At 26.0% G+C, this 18,650-nt stretch overlaps 2 protein-coding genes across 3 annotated transcripts in view; one reads left to right on the forward strand and one right to left on the reverse strand.

The window, feature by feature from the left end:
- Window positions 1–1,113: 1,113 nt before the first annotated feature.
- The window catches only part of LOC129608362 (uncharacterized), a 33,367-nt gene continuing 15,830 nt past the window's right edge, over window positions 1,114–18,650 (reverse strand). For both annotated transcript variants that reach the window (XM_055519845.1, XM_055519846.1), the window contains one exon: window positions 1,114–5,340. In XM_055519845.1, the coding sequence (XP_055375820.1) occupies window positions 4,388–5,290 (903 nt within the window). In that variant the 5' untranslated portion in view covers window positions 5,291–5,340 and the 3' untranslated portion in view covers window positions 1,114–4,387. The remainder of the gene's footprint in view (window positions 5,341–18,650) is intronic.
- LOC129608452 (uncharacterized) lies at window positions 11,002–12,588 on the forward strand. The gene is made up of 3 exons (XM_055519946.1): window positions 11,002–11,046; window positions 11,128–11,353; window positions 11,592–12,588. The coding sequence occupies exons 1-3, from the start codon at window positions 11,002–11,004 to the stop codon at window positions 12,308–12,310; spliced, it is 990 nt and encodes a 329-aa protein (XP_055375921.1). The 3' UTR covers window positions 12,311–12,588.

The raw sequence follows: 18,650 nt of genomic DNA on the forward strand, positions 1-18,650 counted from the left end.
GCAATGTATGTATGTACATATACATGTGGTAGTTTTGCAAGAAAAATTTACAATCAAAAATAAGTGACGATAGTGGAAAAATATTGATAAAGAAAGAAAATGTACATACATAAGTAAATATAAACTGGAATAACAAAAAAATATTATATACTCCGATACTTAGATATGTTGTGTTTTGGCTTCAGAAGGGTAACAAATTCAACATAGGAATTAAAAATCGCCATATTAAATATGCTAAAATCCTGTTTTCAACATAAAAATTACATATTATTTGTGCACTATCCTATATTAGTTGTTGTTATTTATTAGTAAAAAATCTTTCACTTAAAAAGTACAACTGTTCAATGAGTTTTCTGATAAATATTAAAACTAATTTAAATAATTGCAGTATTAACGCATTTATTAAGATTGCATAAAGCTTCACTGAACCTGATATTAGAAATACATATGTACTCGTATATGGAGTGAAACGATTGCTTAAAACATAAAGAAATATTTAGGTATTACTACTGTTTGAAACTCTGGAGAAGAAAAAATGCACCTGGGTAGAGTGAGCTTTTTATTAGTCATTTAATAACATAGTGCAAGAGTTCAAATGAAAAGTGCCTAAAGACACAAATGTAGTTTAAATTATTTGTTTACAGTTTTTGTCGCAATTTTATAGTGATTTGATTTGTATGCAGGTACATACATACCTCAAAAATGACTTTTGACCATGCTATGATTTTCTATTTTTAAACATTATTTCATATAAGTTGTATAAAAATGAGGAAATAGCACAAACTTTTTGATGATTAACGCAGTCATAACTACTAAAAATATGATAAGCAGTGATTTATTCGCAATAACCAAGTACATACCATATATTTATATTGCATGAATATATAATTATACATACGATGAGGTATTTCGATATAATTATACATACGATGATTTATAAAATATAAGTTTCCTTTCAAGATATTGCGTATGTATTGGCTTTAGCGCAAATAAAAATTAAAAAATTTAACACATCGGTATTTGTTGTTGATTTTTCAATTTTCTCTTTATTTTCCATATCATAAAATCTAAAACTTCAACAAAAAACCAAATTTTTAATCATGTTTAATTTAGAATTACAAAATAAAATTGTGTCAAAAAAAATATTTCGTTAAAAATTTTTTTTTATATTTTTTTTATGGATAACTTAACATGCTACCTGATTACATTTAGCAGACGAAGCATTTCATTTGAACCAAAAAGGTGGACTATATTTCAATTTATATCTTTTTAAAAACATTATTTGCTAAAGTTGTTAATATATTAAGAATTTCTAGTACTATTAAATCAATATTATTAACAACGAATAAATGGTTTCCGGTAATATTCTTGTAAGATGCTGGATCACATCTTGGAATTTTGAGTCATCCGAAGCTTAGAAATGAGTATCTGTCGAGAGACTTTTAAATATGTATTTAAATTAATCAGATATGTATATTAAAAGTTTTTATTGCTGCAAAAGAATAACTTCGTTCACAACTTAATCTTATAAAGGTTTAGTCATTGTTGCTTTCAGTTGTCGTAATTTAGTAACTTTAAAGTGCGCATAATATCTTTCTAAAAGGATTAAGTCAGATTTCTTACATTGCTAGTTACTGATATAATATACATATGCACATATACATATGTACAAATGCTTATACGTGAGAAAACTATTAGACTTGATTTTTATTTGTGTAGTGGAACAAACATTTTATATTTTGTGTTAATTTTATTATTTTGTGTAGATATGATGAATGCACGCTCGTATTTTTTTAATTTTCGATACCTTGAGGGTGAAATAATTAAATTAATAAAAAATTTCCTGAAAGTGGTGAAAATTAGTTCATTGAAACTGGAACATTAATGTAAATAGTAAATTTATGGTTACATTCTTACATATTTAGACAAGTTTTTGATGTACATATGTATTTAAAAGAATTGCTACGTGTGACTAAATGTTTTTGATTCGCACAGTTTTAATAAGTTTTTTTTGGTTTGTATAAATTTAATATGTTTTACATAAAGACGTGTGTGTTTTAGTAAACTATAAACGTACATGTTCTTTTTAATCAATTTATTATAATTTTAATAATAAAAATTGAATAAAAAATTTTTAATTGAAATTTTTACATAAATTTCAAAATATAACATACATTTCTATACTTTATTTCTCATAATTATATTTATCACAGTCAAATTATTTATTTACGTGTTATTTCTTTTGTTTGTTTTTTTTTTCATTTTTACGCTTATTATATTACAATATTGTAACGTTTGTGTCTTTGTGTAAAATAAACTTAACATTTTATTTTATTCAATTTAAATTTAAACAATTTCAATACATAGTTCATATTATTCTGAGGAAAGAGAATTTTCAATTAATATTTTTGCTTGTAAGTCATCGCCTAACTAAAATTTTGGTACTCAGAGCTGCGAGTGATATGCTATTTTTTATAGTTGCAAAATATTGATTTGATACTTTTTTGTGATGAAAAATTTGAAAATAGGCGAAATATTATAATTTCAAAAAAGATATTTGTTTTAATGATCCATCTTCATATCTTAAAAACACATTTTAACATATTATGGGTAAATTTTACTTTAAATAAAATCATTAAACTCCTTCGTAACTTAAATTGAAAATGCCAATACTTCGCTATTCAGATTTTTAAAATATCGCTATCCAGAATATGATTTTCGTTTCATATCGAAAATAATATTAATTTATTTTTTGATGAATAATACACATGATGTGCTTCTCAGAATAAACTCCAATGTGTTAATTAGTTTTTAACTGTGTTTCAAGGATTTCAAAACCTTTTGTGCAAGAAATTAATAGACACATTGCTCTGTCTATACATATATATACAAGTTTTTCAAATTAAAATGAAAATAGAATCAACTGAATGCTTCTCAGAAATGCCAGACCTTTACTCAATAGAACTTAGTGAAATAAAGTCTTTTGTAATTAGTATAATCAGCTAGCTTAATAATTCAAAATAAAAAAATTCGCCTTGGGCTCGATCATTGAATGAATAATAAAGTTTTGAAACTTAATTTTAAATTCTTTCAAATATATGCCTAAAATATTCTTGATTGAATGTGCGTCTCATTATTTTTAATTAGACATTATGTATAAAATTCTTTCTACAATCAGTAGAAATTAATCTATAATTTCAGCACCCATAAATTTACTTATCTAGATTTTTTTTTAAACTATGTAAATGAATTTAAAATTTTAACATAATTGTTACTTAATTTGAAAAAAAATATTATGCACTAACGCAAAAATAATAAGTCCAGCTTTTATGTTGAAATTTTAGGTGATTATTAAGGTGAAAATCTTTCATTTTATTATCTTGCATTGTCTATTATCGTTTCATTTCATTTTATTTATTGTAAAATTGTGATTTAATTATTTTAGTATGATACAACAATTAATTATTATGATACATTTTATAAATAAATTTTCATTTCGAATTTAATCACTTAGTGAATTTCTTTTTGATTATTTAGTTTTGTGTTTTTTTTATTTTGCAATTTTTAAAATGCATATTAAATAAAATATTTTATCAAAATTAACTTTTGTTTTGTTTTATTTATACGCATATGTCATTTCAAATGACAATAGTTTTAACAGTTTTATATAAGTATTTTTGCATGTTATATAAGTATATACGTATAGTGTATAAATTATGTAAATATTTGTATATAGAAAAATAAAGAACAAAATAAAATATACATAATACGCTTTGTTTTTTGTGTAAACGTATAATTACAAGTAAAATAGTTTTTACACTTTATACAATTTTCTGATATTTTAAACATCTATTTTTTTTCGATATTATTGTAAATTTTTTTACAGCTTACACTTGTGTACATAATTTTATGAATCGGTTTTTAAATATAAAAATAACAATTGATTGAATCGTATAATTAAAAATGTAAATGGTATTTTTAGATTACAAATAACTGTATAAATTTGTTTTATACTAAATGGCATATAATATAAAGTATTATTTGAATAATTACAACTCGATTTTTGTTGTTTTCGACTATAGGTGCTTTAACATTTTTTATATTTTATATTACATAATGATTTTTTTCTATTAAAATTAAAATGACTAAACTTAAAAACTGTGATATTTTTTAAATTTAATAACTAAAATTTTCATACATGACTAATTTTTTTGTTTTGTTTTTTTTTCTAACTAATGTACGTTTTTTTTTTTAATTCTAAACAAATTTTATCGTTGCAATTTTAATCATACAAAGAATCTTATGTATAGTGTATGTGTAAGTATATAATATATAAAAATTTCATACATATTACATTTTCATTTTCCAAAAATAAAACAAGATTTTTTTACTGACTACGCTTATTGCTCCCACTAGCGGCATCAGCAACAAATGTTTGTAATAAATAACGCTCAGCATCTTCTCTAGTTACACTTGTAACATGATGAAATTGACACGGGTGTGATATTTGTGATTTTGGTGGTAATGGTACAGGTTTCGATTTCTTTTCTTTTTTAGTTTTCCTTTTACTACCGGGTTGGTTTAACAATTTATTCTCTGGATCATTAATTAATTTTTCAATACATTTCCATAATTCATGAGCAGCATCACATGAATCAAAACTAAAACCAATTACTTGATTAAGGTTTGACGATAATGACATTGTATGAAAAGACGGACCTGCAGCGCGATATTGTGATGAATTGTCAATAATGTCACGCCACAGTGCAAAACATGAACCACGTTCGGCTAGACACAGAGTAATGCGTGGTATTGAGCGGGATCTTGCTGATCCTTTATCATGCAATAATACCGGTATACCAGTATATATTAAACGCCAATCGTCTTTTCCAATACCTTCATATAAATTAGCTAATGACGAACTGACATAAATTTCTGTTCCTAAACCGGCAAAGAAACTTTCTACTTGATTACGTTCATTTTCTGATAATATAGTACTAGCTGTACTAATAGCATCAACATCTTGTTCTTTATGGTTTAACTTATGGCTGTTTATATTACTCATGTTATTTGTTGAGTTTGTCGTAAAATTTTGATTATTTATATTATTTTGATAATTCTTCTGTTGTTGATGTTGAAACTGGTGATTTGATGTAGGATCTGATGTTATGCTCCTTGGCCAATCTTGATTTATAACATCACATGTCTCTGACGCAGTTCCTTCTGAAGAATCGGATGGAGGCGCTGAGTCACCAACAGAACTTAGACGTCGTCTTGGTATATTTGCCATTATATGTAATTATTACCGTGTTGTATTGAATTTTTTGTAGAGTCCGTTACCTGGAAAACCAAATTAAGGAAACAATTAGCTACATACATACACACATAAATTTTAGCTATTGAGCAAAAATAGTTTGCGATATTTAAAAATATTTTTGACGTATCAAAAAATAAAAAGAATAATGAAATTTAGACATACTTAAACTATCATACTAATTTTCTAAAAATAGTATACGAAAAATGCTTCATACTGCCAATATTTTTGATATTATCTCCATTTCTAGATTAGATAGAAAATTTCAGAATAGAAAAACAAAATTTCCATAATCGATTTTTTATTTGCATTAAAAAGGACTTTTTTAATTTATGGTTTTATACACTAGAATAAATTTTGTGTTCCGTAGAAGTTTTTAAACACCATTCGCAAGAAATTATTTTTGTATTACAAATTCAGATTTTTAAAACTTACAGAATTTTCAAACTTTAATAAATTCCCTGCAAAAATAAATGAGAATCTCTGACGTAAAATATGTATACACATATATGAATGTATAGTTGAACTGGAATTGTTTTTAATAGATAATCTTTATTTAGTGATGATAGTAAACTGCCAATATTAGCGCCTTCAAAAAAAATTAACCATTCAAGTACTAAAAAATTTTTTTTCAATGTCAATGCTTTTCGAACAGCGTCAAAAAAGTATTGTGTTTTCGTTATTTTTCAACTGAGATATTGAAATAACCAAAAAAAGTGAGTTATTGGGTTGAGGTTGGGAAAATTTCAAACCAAAAATTCCATATATATAAAGGAAAAACATACATATGTACATATACAGACAAAATAAGCAAATGATTGAATGATTAATTTTTTTTGTCTTGTGCAAATATTGTTTTTGAGTCAGTCCTTTGGTTAACTTGAATTGAATGATTAAAAAACAAGAAAACAACCGTAGATGAAATATGCCTTTGTATTCGCTTGAGTATTTTCATAAACTCCTATAATATATAATAATAAAAAGTATGTATGTAAGTATATATATAGATATCTGTGGTATTTTGTGCGTAAAATATTTTAATTATTTATTTATTTATTTATTTATTTATAATCTTCCAGTAATATACAAATTTTTGTCTTAAAATAGTTGGTTATTGTTTTTATAGAGTTTAGGCTGTTTTAAAGTCTTTACAACTAAGATATTTTTAATGTTTTATACATATTTTGGCATTTATTTAATTGAGAAATATGCAATTTTAAGGAAAAATGGGAAAAAACCTTGTTTGACTTCGAACTTATAACTATACTTAAAACTAAAATAAAATTGTTATCGGTTATTATTTTAATTAATTAAAAAATTTTGATACCTATCTATTTTTTTGAAAATTTGAAACAGATAAAATTTTGATACCTATCTATTTTTTTGAAAATTTGAAACAGATAAGAATAATTCTTGAGTTTAAAATTTACATGTTTAGCAAATTTTAAACAAATGGCGAAACAGCAATTACAAATTCTAGGAAATTCGTTACTCATTTCTATTAAAGTAAGTTTTTGTTTTATGTTTAGTATATTATGTCAAATCACAAACTAAACATAAACATTTTAATCAACTTAATTTCTTAGAATACGCATAGGGTTTGTGAAAATGAAAAAACGCTTATAATTTAAATTTATCCACAAAAACCCAGCAACACATTTAAAAGCATTTAAACAACGTCTAGAGATCAACAAAGTTTACTGATAGTTGAATATAAACCATGTACATGAACATATAGTATATACACTTGCATACATTTATATTTACGTATTTATGTATGTATACATTTACGTATAATTTTGTTTATATTAAATATTCAAAATTTTCTAGATAAAATCAAAATATGTACTTATGTCCAAACAAAAAAAAATACCTACACTTATACAAATACAAAACTAATCGTCTAAAAGTATTCTTGTATTTATCTTATTTATTTATTTCTCAAAAAGAGAAATTCTGCATGTGTTCGTATAAAGTGTTTAATAACATAATTATATAATAAAAAAAAAATTAAAATGGTTATACATTGTGTTTGAGCTCTGTTTTGCGGGTTTTATAGTATTTTTCTAATATATCTATAGGTATATATACATATTCATTATATATTTATAAACTCATTATATATGTAAAACTCATTAACTCAATATCAATTTATTTAGATTAATTAGAAATATCTTTATCTTTGCTCTGTTGAAAAATATAATGTATTCTGAAATATATGAATTCAAATCTGAAAAATATGTATGTAGGAATCTACATTATGTATGCACATACTATACTTTGGTTAAGTTACCTCACAAACCTTTAAAAAAAAATTCTGAAAAATAAAGTCTTATAATTTCAGTAATCATATTTTAACGAGTTTTTATTGGAATTTCCTTTGTCCTCGTGATATTAATAAAATTATGCGCGGTATGTATATACTGTGTGATGTATCGTTTTTAAAAATCTACCTTTGCAATCATTTTTGATACCCAAATATTTGTTACGAAATTTTAAAGAAAAAATATAAGAAGTATATGCATATGCTTACACACATATATCTTCATATATTTATATACTTTAAGTAATTCATTATAAAAAATTATTTAAGCGCTATTATATAAAAGAAAATTATTGACCTTGGCACATGACTTTTACAATTTTGTTTCTTATTAGAATATATTATGTATGTATATAGATATATTACTCGTATTATGATAGTTATTGCTCATTTTTTATTTTTCGATTCATGATTTCTGAATTCACATAACTAAAATAAAATAAAATGATATAAGATGGTGTGAATCAGAATAATAATAATTACTTTTTCACCTTAAAATATATTTAACCCCTTAAGGTCTAAGATAATTTTTAGAAAATGATTAATATTATTATTTCTGTTATATTATTATTCTGTTATCTTATATGTATGTATTTATTTTGAAAACAAAATCATTCAATAAATAAATAAAAATGTATGTATGTATTAGAATACGAGATCTATTCTAATCTTGTTTTGAGGGTACAATCGAGTTTCGACTACGTATTTATACATGTATATGCATATAATCTTGTCTAACCTACACTGATGTATAATTATTATCATGTATGGATATGACTGATGAAGAGAAATTATTTTCAGGAAATAATAATCTTAAAAAAATTAATTATCAATTAAAAGAATACACAATTTTACTTCTTGAGCTCAGATTGATTTTTTTTTATTTGTCAATAAATAACCGTAAGCATTTGCCAAATTTTAATTCATTTTTTGAGAGTTAAATGAAAAATAATAATAATTAACAGCTATTTGCAAAACTTTTTACTATAGTATCTTTATTTGTAATAAAGTAAATTTCAGAAATAACGTAAGCGTATAACGTAATTATACCCGTACGAACGTATGTTCGAAGGGTATACTAAATTTGCCTTACCGTTTGTAACGCTAAGAAATAACGGTGTTAGATATAGACTCAAGTGTATGTTTTTGATCAGCGTCAAATTCTGAGTTGATTTAGCTTTGTCTGTCCGTCCCAACGATAACTCAAAAACTAATTGAGCTACATTCTCCAAATTTTCACAAATGATTTATTGTAGTAAGTGCCAGAACCCTATTTAAATTGGACATGATCGGGGCACCGGTTCGGGTAGCTGCCATACAACTTAAAAAATTTATTTGGCTATATCTCAGAAACTATAAAAGCTGTGGTATTGAAATTTTACACAAAAAAATATATTAGTAGGGCCAATGTGTTTGCAAAAAGTCGTTGAAATTACTTGGCTCCTTCTGGTACCTGCCATACAACTTCAAAAGTTATTTGGCTATATCTCAGAAACTATAAAAGCTATGGTATTGAAATTTCACACAAACGAATATATTATTAATAGGACCAATGTGTTTGATAAAAGTCGTTTGATAAAAATCTCTTGACTCCTTCTGATAGCTCCCATACAACTTCAGTAGTAGTTTGGCCATATCTTAGATAATATTGAAAACACAGTACTGAAATTTGGCATAAATTAATATGGCAATGCGGCAACTTAAAGGCATAGTCTGCCCCATAGCCAGTTATGGCATATTAATTCGCACAGGGGATAAGAAATTCGTACGGGTATCACAGAGTTGACAAGGTCAACTCTATTTTTTCTCGTTTAAATAGAAATTGCTAGAAAAAACAAAGTTTGACATAAAATTTTTATATAAGTTTGAAAAAAATACATTAAAATAAATTATAGTATACGTGAGTAAATTTTTATGCTTCTGATTACATATGTATTTTACGCTTTACTTATCTATCTATCAATAGTACAGGGTTTTAATCCACTTATCAGCACTTTAGGCTAAATCAAGAGATTTCGTTCGTTTCAGTTTTTCTGCTCTAACTGGCTCTTCTAGACATTAAGGGGCCTCAATGTTGAACAAGATTTGAAAATATGAAAATGTAAATTATAACAATTGATGTAAATGATCAACTTAATACAAGATAAGAGTCCTTTATATTCATTTTTTTAACACCCCAAAACCACAGCTATACGTGTGCGCGCGTGTATCCCAAGCTCGGCTGAACCGATTTTGATGAAATTTTATATGTTAGTTTATTTTGACTATGGCACGGATTGGTCAACTTTTAGCATATGTCAGACCTCGAGAGCTGAAGCTTGTTGTGAGCCAAATTTAAATTTTTTGGGTATATAAAGAGAAATAATTAACCAATTTCCTTCTTTAAATTTAATATTTAAAATCAGGGTGTTAAAAAAATGGATCTATAAATTTTTTGGAAAAATTAGGGCTTGGAAACCAAATTGAGTGCCGATTTTACATTTTTTATCGTAAGTATACACGGAGCGGATTGATGGAATTTTTTGAAATTTGATAATTCAGTTGTTTGTTACCGAAACTAAATGGTAAACTTTTCAGAGGATTCAGGTCGCATAAAGCGAAATTCTACTAAGAACCATAGTCATTCAGTTAAGAAGGATTAAAGATTATAAAAAGTCATTCACTCAAGATGAAAGATTATTAGCGAGAAAGACGTTGACATTTTTGATAAAACCTAAGATTAAAACCTGAGACCCAATTCGGTTTAAGCAATTTTACTGCTTGGAAAATTTCGTTTTACTTAATTTATCGTTTTCTACACTAAAGTGGACCTGCCCTGTGGACTTTTTAACCACTTTAAGGATCAATATGACAGCAGAGTGATCCAAATCCAAATTTAAGTCAAAACTATCTTCCAAATTCAAAACAATAGAAATTTGATACAACTAAGTATGTACTAAAAAAGCAGGGTTACAGTTTCGCAGCAAATAATCTGACAATATTGTATTTCAAAATTCCAAATTTCAAACTTTTTTTTGGAAAAACCGTTATATTTATAAGTATATACATTTATATTCTTATATTTGTAAAATTTGTAGCAAAATGTTTACATTCATTTATTTACTTCCTAGCAATTAAATATTCATACATATGTATTTATGTGCTTTTTATAACGATTTTTAAAATAATATTTGAACAATTGAAAAAAAATTTAAATAACAAGTAGACATTAAACTTTTAACTCAACCTAAAAAATTTTAAAATCTATTTGAAAATCTATTTTAAAATTTTTAATTCTGAATTTTAATTAAATATTTTAAGAGTTTAGTTTATCTAAATAATTAAAAGTGATATTACGTGTCATAGAAATATCAAATTCTTCAAGATGCAGTTTATTTTTTTAATTTTAACAATTTTGAACTTCGATCAGGTAATAATATACATACATTTATCGATATACGAGTAGTATAAATTCTTAAATTGTTTGAATAAATTTTTGTTATTTTATTAGACATTGTTAGTGCGCTCAACAATGAATTCATTTGAAGTAACGTTTACAAATAATTTGGTAAATTCAGTAAATTTAGATTTATTGAACTCAATTTCCAAAAATTTACAAATTTCATTGGAAGAAAATAAAGCGGTTTTTTTGGATAGTTTCACGCCTTTGTTGAATAATTTTTGTGATATGATTTGTAATTTGATTTCAGAAATGCCGATAGAAAATGGGAATTCAAGTGAGTTTTAAAAATTATATTAAAGTTAATAGTACATAAAAAATATGTACATATATGTATATACCTTCTTCGCGTGTATGTAAGTAAGTATAGCAATTGAATATTTTATACTGATATTGTTCTTGTAAATAAGTGATTAAATAATAGATAATTACAATTACAATGCATTTCATATATGTAAATGTACATATTCTGAAAATTTAAATTTTTAAATTACACTATAAATTTTTTTTTGTAGTTTTTCAGATAATTGATGATGTTGCATCGGATACCTCATTAAAATCATCTGGTGTTTTACAAAATTTAGCTGGAGTTATTACGAACGGTTTACGAAAATTTACTGAATATTTAACTAACGTCAGTTTAATTCAAACCAATATATTTAATAATATTCTTGAGCAAGAAAAGAAATTATCATTAATTTTAAGAACTTATGTTAATCTTCAATTTGAGTACTTTGAAGGTACTGCGATTGATAAGATATATGTAGACAGTTTTGTTAATAGTGTTAATGTTTGTATGGAAAAATTTATCGAACAAGTTAGTTCATATGAATTCAATTTCGATTATTTAAATTGCAATGGTTCAAATGATATTCTAGCAAAGAAAATTAATGAATTTTCTAACACTAACAGCTTTACAGATATTTCGTATATTTCAAAAATATTGGATATATTAAAATTAAGGAAATCATCAATTAATGCAATTCTAGATGCTAAGAAGCTTATAAATTTTTATGCGGAAGAAACATTTGAGAACATCGTAGATAGCTTGGTAAATAATATAAAAATGTGTATTGCAGGCAAAATATCTGAAACGAATTACTTAAAATTAATAAATTTGATCGATGCGTTAGAAATCGATTTAAGTTTCAATGAATTGGATATACAAAAGAGAATCGATTTAATCTCTAATGAAAATATTTTTATAGAAGGGTGGATAAATTCAAAACTTTAAAAACATAAAGATTATAATTTTTTCAGATTTGGTATTTACAAATTATTAAATCAAAACGCTTGCATGCATCCTAAAGGCAATTAAATCAATTAATTTAAAGAGAAGTTAAGCACAGAGAACATTCATAAATCGCAACGTTCCCAATTAATATACCGAATTTTAAGTAATAATAGGATTATCTCCTTATTTGTTTTTTTTTCCCTCTAAATTAGGTTAGTTTTGCTTAAAGTTTAAACACACATATTCTAAGTTTACAGTTTGTCACTAAATTCAGAAATTAAAACCTTTAAAAAATTTGTACATTTTAAATAAACTAAAAAATGTGTATTGGATATATTTTGCATTTGCTTTTATTATATAAATTATATTAAGTATGTATTAATGCTATATATATATAACTGCTACTTGGTATTTAAGCAAAAATGTGTTCAAAACACATACTATGACATTTTTGTACCTGTTTGGTAAAGTCTTCGTTTTCGATTACTAAGAGTATTTCCCAAACAATTATTTGGTCAATTTTCTCAATTTTTTAGTAAAAGAATTCAATTAAATTCAATCAAGTCAATTGTGGTAATACAAACGAATATAATTTAAATTATCAATTATTGTAACCAACTAATGGCATCGTTATTTGTAGTTATTATACAGTTAGCTACACATAATGTATAAATTTAATGTATTAAATTTCAATGAGGCAATTTTGTTTCGTACGACTGTATAGTGTATTTGAGCCAAGTAAATTCTCGGAATTCCAAGAACTATTCTCGGAAAAGTTCACATGCGCATTTTAAACTTCGCAAGACTAATTTGTCTTTTAATTTTGCATATACGAAGTTATATTGAACTAAATGAGCTGGTTTTAAGAATAATTGAAATTGCTTATAGGTTTTTACTATATTGTATGCATACATATATATGTTTTACTCTTTTTATAAAATTAAATACATATTTGTGAACTAAATTAAATAAAAAATATTTGTACAATTGGCAAAGGCGCAAATCAATTTCTCAAACTCTGAAGAAATTTATACTACATAAAAATTTACACTTTAACTTATATTTAAAGACCTTTTCAATTATTTAAACAGTCAGTTAATATAAATTTTTGATTGAAAACGTTTTAAAAATTAAAACAAAATACCAAAGATGTATCTAAGTTTAATTATTTTAACAATTCTGAGCTTAAGTCAGGTGAATTAGAATATTTAGATGATATAAAATTCTAACAATATACTAAATATAGCCATGTAGATGTGTATGTAAGGGTTTTATTCGTAAATCAATATTTTTTTATTTAATAAGATTTCGCTTGTGAATTCAAATCCAGGACTAATTGGAGATTTGCTTAAACCTTTAGATAATTTATTTAAACCAGTAGACAACCTGCTAAGACCAGTAGACAGCTTGCTTAAACCGGCTTCAGACAATAATATTTTAACAAATTTACATAATTCATTGGAGAAAAATAAAATCAATTTTTTAAGTAGTCTATTTGGCAATACTGAAACCGATGTATGTGGTCAAAAGGCTAGTCCACCGAAAGGAAGTAAGTTTTGTTTTTTAGAATTATTTGTTCAAAAATTTTTTTTAACCTAATTTATATATAGTTCTTGGATTAATCGGGATTTTGATTAAAACCTTGACAAATATTGTTGGAACTGTTTTAAAAGGATTAAACCAAATTACTTCGTATTTGGGTGTTACTATTGATATTCAAACCCAAGCTTTTGATATGTTTCATCAACAAGAACAAACGCAATCAGAAACTTTACAAAATTATGTTAATACACAATTCCAAAATATTGTAAATTCAGCTGGTCAAACTATAGACTTAGCAAGTTATGTCGATGCCGTTAACAGCTGTATGAAAAAATTAGTAGAACAAGCTAAATCGAGTTCAGATAACTCAAAACTCATCGATTGCAATGTTCCAATTGATGCGCTGGTTGATAAATTAAACGAATCGAAAGGCCAATCAGGAACAAATGGTTTAATTGATAATATATTAACCATTTTAGATGAAAGAAGAACAACAATTGACTCAATTCTAGATGCTAGAGATCTAATTGACTCATATACTACCGATTCATTTATGGATACTGTGCATATTTTTGTAAGTAATGTGGAAACGTGTATGAAAGATAAGTTACCTGAGGCCGATTATAAAGAATTAGTAAATATGATTGACTCTTTAGAAAATGATTTAAATTTAGATGGTTTGGATTTAAATGGAAGAGTTGATGTAATTAACAATCTGATTGTTACAGTTCAAACATGGATCGATGGAAAGGTTAATACACTCAAAAGATGAACACAATTAAATTTATTTTTATAAATAAATGAAAATATGTGAAAGGCTAACTTAAAAAATTTATTATTGAAAAGAACTAATTTTTCAGTTTCTAATATTTGAGAAATTTTTATTACAACAAGAAAAAAAGTTTAAGATAAAAAGTGCCCCAATTCTAATTATGTGAAATTTTTTCATGACAATTTAGCAAGTGTTAGTAACGTGAACTAACTTCACACTCTGAGACATAGAGTTTGTTACATTAGAATTTTTTCTAAAAACCTCCTAAAAGAACTTCTACATAATAACTAAATTAGTTGAGATTTCCGACAGATTACAAACTTATTTAATAATTTTATACGATATTTTACTGCTTTATAAATGAATTTTGTACAGCAAAAAATAAGATCGAATTATATAATTACTATGAAATTTTAAACCTTAACTATACTTATTTACTTATCGATTTTATTTTAGTTTTATCCCATGGCATTAAAATTTTTTATATTACATAAACGACTCGAATATCATTTTTGCTTTTATGAGGTTAATCAACATACTGCATTCAATTATCGATTGATATATTTATTTGATATGTCGTACTGGTTTAATATTTTTTGTGACTTTTTTGATGCACAATTCAAAAAAGATAGCGAGAAAATGCGTACACATGTATGTCACGTCAAAAATGTAAAGTTTTTCCATCCTAAAATACATTTTAGATATAAGTATAATAGATTATCACCATAAAATATGAATATGTATATGTATATGACAATCATATTATGCATATAACACATGTTCCTGCATAATATTTTGTTTGTATAGACACTTATGGTTTATTTTTATATCGATAACATTTTATGATGGCGTAATCATAATCCGAACTTATCAAATAATATCAAAAGCAATTTAAATTTGTATTTTTTATTTTTATCATAAAAAATAAAAAATAAGAATTCTTTCCATAAATAAAACTAACTGAATTTTATAAAACAACACTTATTTCATATTTCAATTAAAATTAATGTTTCAAGATATACTCCTACATAATACTATGTAGTATGTAGCATTTTTTACGTAAATTTTGTACATGTCTTGTACTATACGTATGTGATATATACAAAATATAAAATTGATTACTTACTGTTTAAAATCATGAAAATGATTATGGGAATAAAAGTATAAATCTGGTCGTAAATGAAGATTTAGTTCAATCTTAATATATGTACTCATGATAGATAATTAACTTAATTTTTCATTTGAATATAAATCGGCCATTTATTCATTGGGAAAAATAATTTTGAAACTGTTGCAAGAAATTAAATTTGAATTTATTTCGAATTTCGCACTGTATAATACAGTAATTTGGTAAATAATACTTAGGTTCACTTTTTATTGTCTTGCAATTAAAAAGCATAATCTCTGTGTTGATTTCCGGTTTCTTAAGCTTAATTTTATTAAACAGAATATACTCTTTACTAATTGGGTTTTACTTCTTGTATATAAATTTACAAATTACCATTATACAATTAATCCTTTTATATACATAATTCGTACAAGTGGTATCTTATGAATTACGGACATAATAAGAATTAGTTTAATTCTGCACAATTAGCTTAATAAGTACTCATTCCTGGAGGAAGTACTTATGTTTAGAATAAAAAATATAACAAAAAGAAAATTATTATTTAATTAAAGTGTAATGCATATTTAAAACGAGAAAAAATAGAGTTGACCTTGTCAACTCTGTGATACCCGTACGAATTTGTTGTCCTATAGTGAACAAATATGCCATAACTGACTATGGCACAAACTATGACTTTAAGTTGCCATATTACCATATTAATTTATGCCAAATTTCAGTACTGTGTTTTGAATATTATCTAAGATATGGCCAAACTACTACTAAAGTTGTATGGGAGTTACCAGAAGGAGTCAAGAAATTTCAACGACTTTTATTAAACACATTGGCCCTACTAATATATTCGCTTGTGTGAAATTTCAATACCACAGCTTTTATAGTTTCTGAGATATAGCCAAATAACTTTTGAAGTTGTATGGCAGGTACCCGAAGGAGCCAAGTACTTTGAATGACTTTTTTCAGACACATTAGCCCTACTAATATATTCGTTTGTGCGAAATTTCAATACCATAGCTTTTATAGTTTCTGAGATATAGCCAAATAACTTTTGAAGTTGTATGGCAGGTATCAGAAGGGGCCAAGTAATTTGAACGACTTTTATCGAACACATTGGCCCTACTAATATATTCGTTTATGTGAAATTTCAATACCGTAGCTTTTATAGTTCCTGAGATATAGCCAAATAAAGTTTGAAGTTGTATGGCAGCTACCCGAACCGGTACTCCGATCATGCCCAATTTAAATAGGGTTCTGACACTTACTACAATAAATTCTTTGTGAAAATTTGGTTAACTTAGCTCAATTAGTTTTTGAGTTATCGTTGGAACGGACGGACGGACGGTCGGACAGACAAAGCTAAATCATCTCAGAATTCGACGCTGATCAAAAACATACACTTGAGTCTATATCTAAGACCGTTATTTCTTAGCGTTACAAACGGTAAGGAAAATTTAGTATACCGTTCGAACATACGTTCGTACCGGTATAAAAAATGCACCAAAATTATTGATCAAATATTGAAGTTGGCAGCTACCACAAGGAGTCAAGAAATTTCAATGATTTTATCACACATACCAGCCCTATTAATACAATTATTTTCGCGAAATTTCTATATTATAGCTTTAATAATTTCTGAGATAATGCCAAATAATTTTGGAAATTGTATAGCAGCTGTCACAAGTGCTCATGGAATATCAACAACTTTTAATGAATATAGCTGCCAATTTACTATATATTATTTTGCAAATATCAGTGCTGTGGGTTGAACAGTTAGCCAAATAACTTTTTCAAGCTGCCAGAAGCAGCCAAGTAATTTCAATGACTTTTATCTACATAATGGTCCTAGTAATATATTTGCTTTAGCCAAATTTCAATACAACAGCTTCTATAATTTCTGATATACATACTTTAAAATACAATGGATGTAATAAAAAAGAGATATACAATAAAATTATTTATTATTACTGTAATAAATCATTTGTACGACAAAACTTTCTCAAGTTGCTTCTTTTATGCCAAGGACCGGACCTTATGCCAAGGAAAACGGGTTAGGGTCATACAACTAAACAAATTTATTTTTAATTTAATCAATAAAGATATAAATATGAAATTTTGTATGCGTGCCTCCAATTAAAAGCTGTCCATACAACTCTAAAAGCTTATTTCATATGAATGCATGACCGCCAAGCTTATGAAACGTGGCGGTCATGTGTCCAATTATGGGTCACACGTATCCTCAAAATCTTGTTGGAATGGCTTGAAAATTTTTGAAAAAAGTGCTTATTAGTCTTATTCTGTCCTTCCGTTGGTGGACATGTTTACAAAACTTCTGCAACCTTAAAGATAGAAAGCTAAAATTTTATACGTGCATAGATCTCGATCTACTAGAAACTTATTTCCGTATACGAAAATTTTTACACATCTCCCCCCTTTTAAAAGTTATATCCCCCCAAAACCCTAAAAACGGCTTTTTTTAACTATTTATTGCAGTGAAACCATAAGCATTTTTCAAACGCAGAAATATAATAGATGGTTACTTCTATAATGGCATACTATATTTTAGCTTTAAAAAAACAAAATGACCCTTAAAGTTTACCGTTATCTAAAACCCGTTTTTTTCAAGTTTTCCATGCCGTCTGCCTTCTAAACCCCAGGTTGCGAAAGTATGAAATTTTAACAGCTTCTAGACTCTAATAAATAATTTATTTCATTAGAAGAAAACTTTTTTCCATCTCCACCCCCTCTCCAGTTATCGGCCCTGAAAATTTGTAAAATTTGAATATTTAGCACCTTATATTTGCAAAACTGCAAGCTTTCTCAAATTTCAATAAAAGCAGAAAGCTAGCGGTAAATTCTGTGCCATTAAAAAATATAATTATTTTTCTTAACTCACATGCTCAACA

The sequence above is a fragment of the Condylostylus longicornis genome, unplaced genomic scaffold, assembly GCF_029603195.1.
Source record: "Condylostylus longicornis isolate FDR11 unplaced genomic scaffold, ASM2960319v2 ptg000031l, whole genome shotgun sequence".
In the NCBI taxonomy this organism is placed as follows: domain Eukaryota; kingdom Metazoa; phylum Arthropoda; class Insecta; order Diptera; family Dolichopodidae; genus Condylostylus; species Condylostylus longicornis.

Coding starts and splice junctions, on each gene's coding strand:
- LOC129608452 (XM_055519946.1), top strand. CDS start 11,002: ATGCAGTTTATTTTTTTAATTTTAACAATTTTGAACTTCGATCAG. Junction 11,047..11,127: donor CAATTTTGAACTTCGATCAG/GTAATAATATAC, acceptor TTATTTTATTAG/ACATTGTTAGTGCGCTCAAC. Junction 11,354..11,591: donor GATAGAAAATGGGAATTCAA/GTGAGTTTTAAA, acceptor TTTTTTTTGTAG/TTTTTCAGATAATTGATGAT.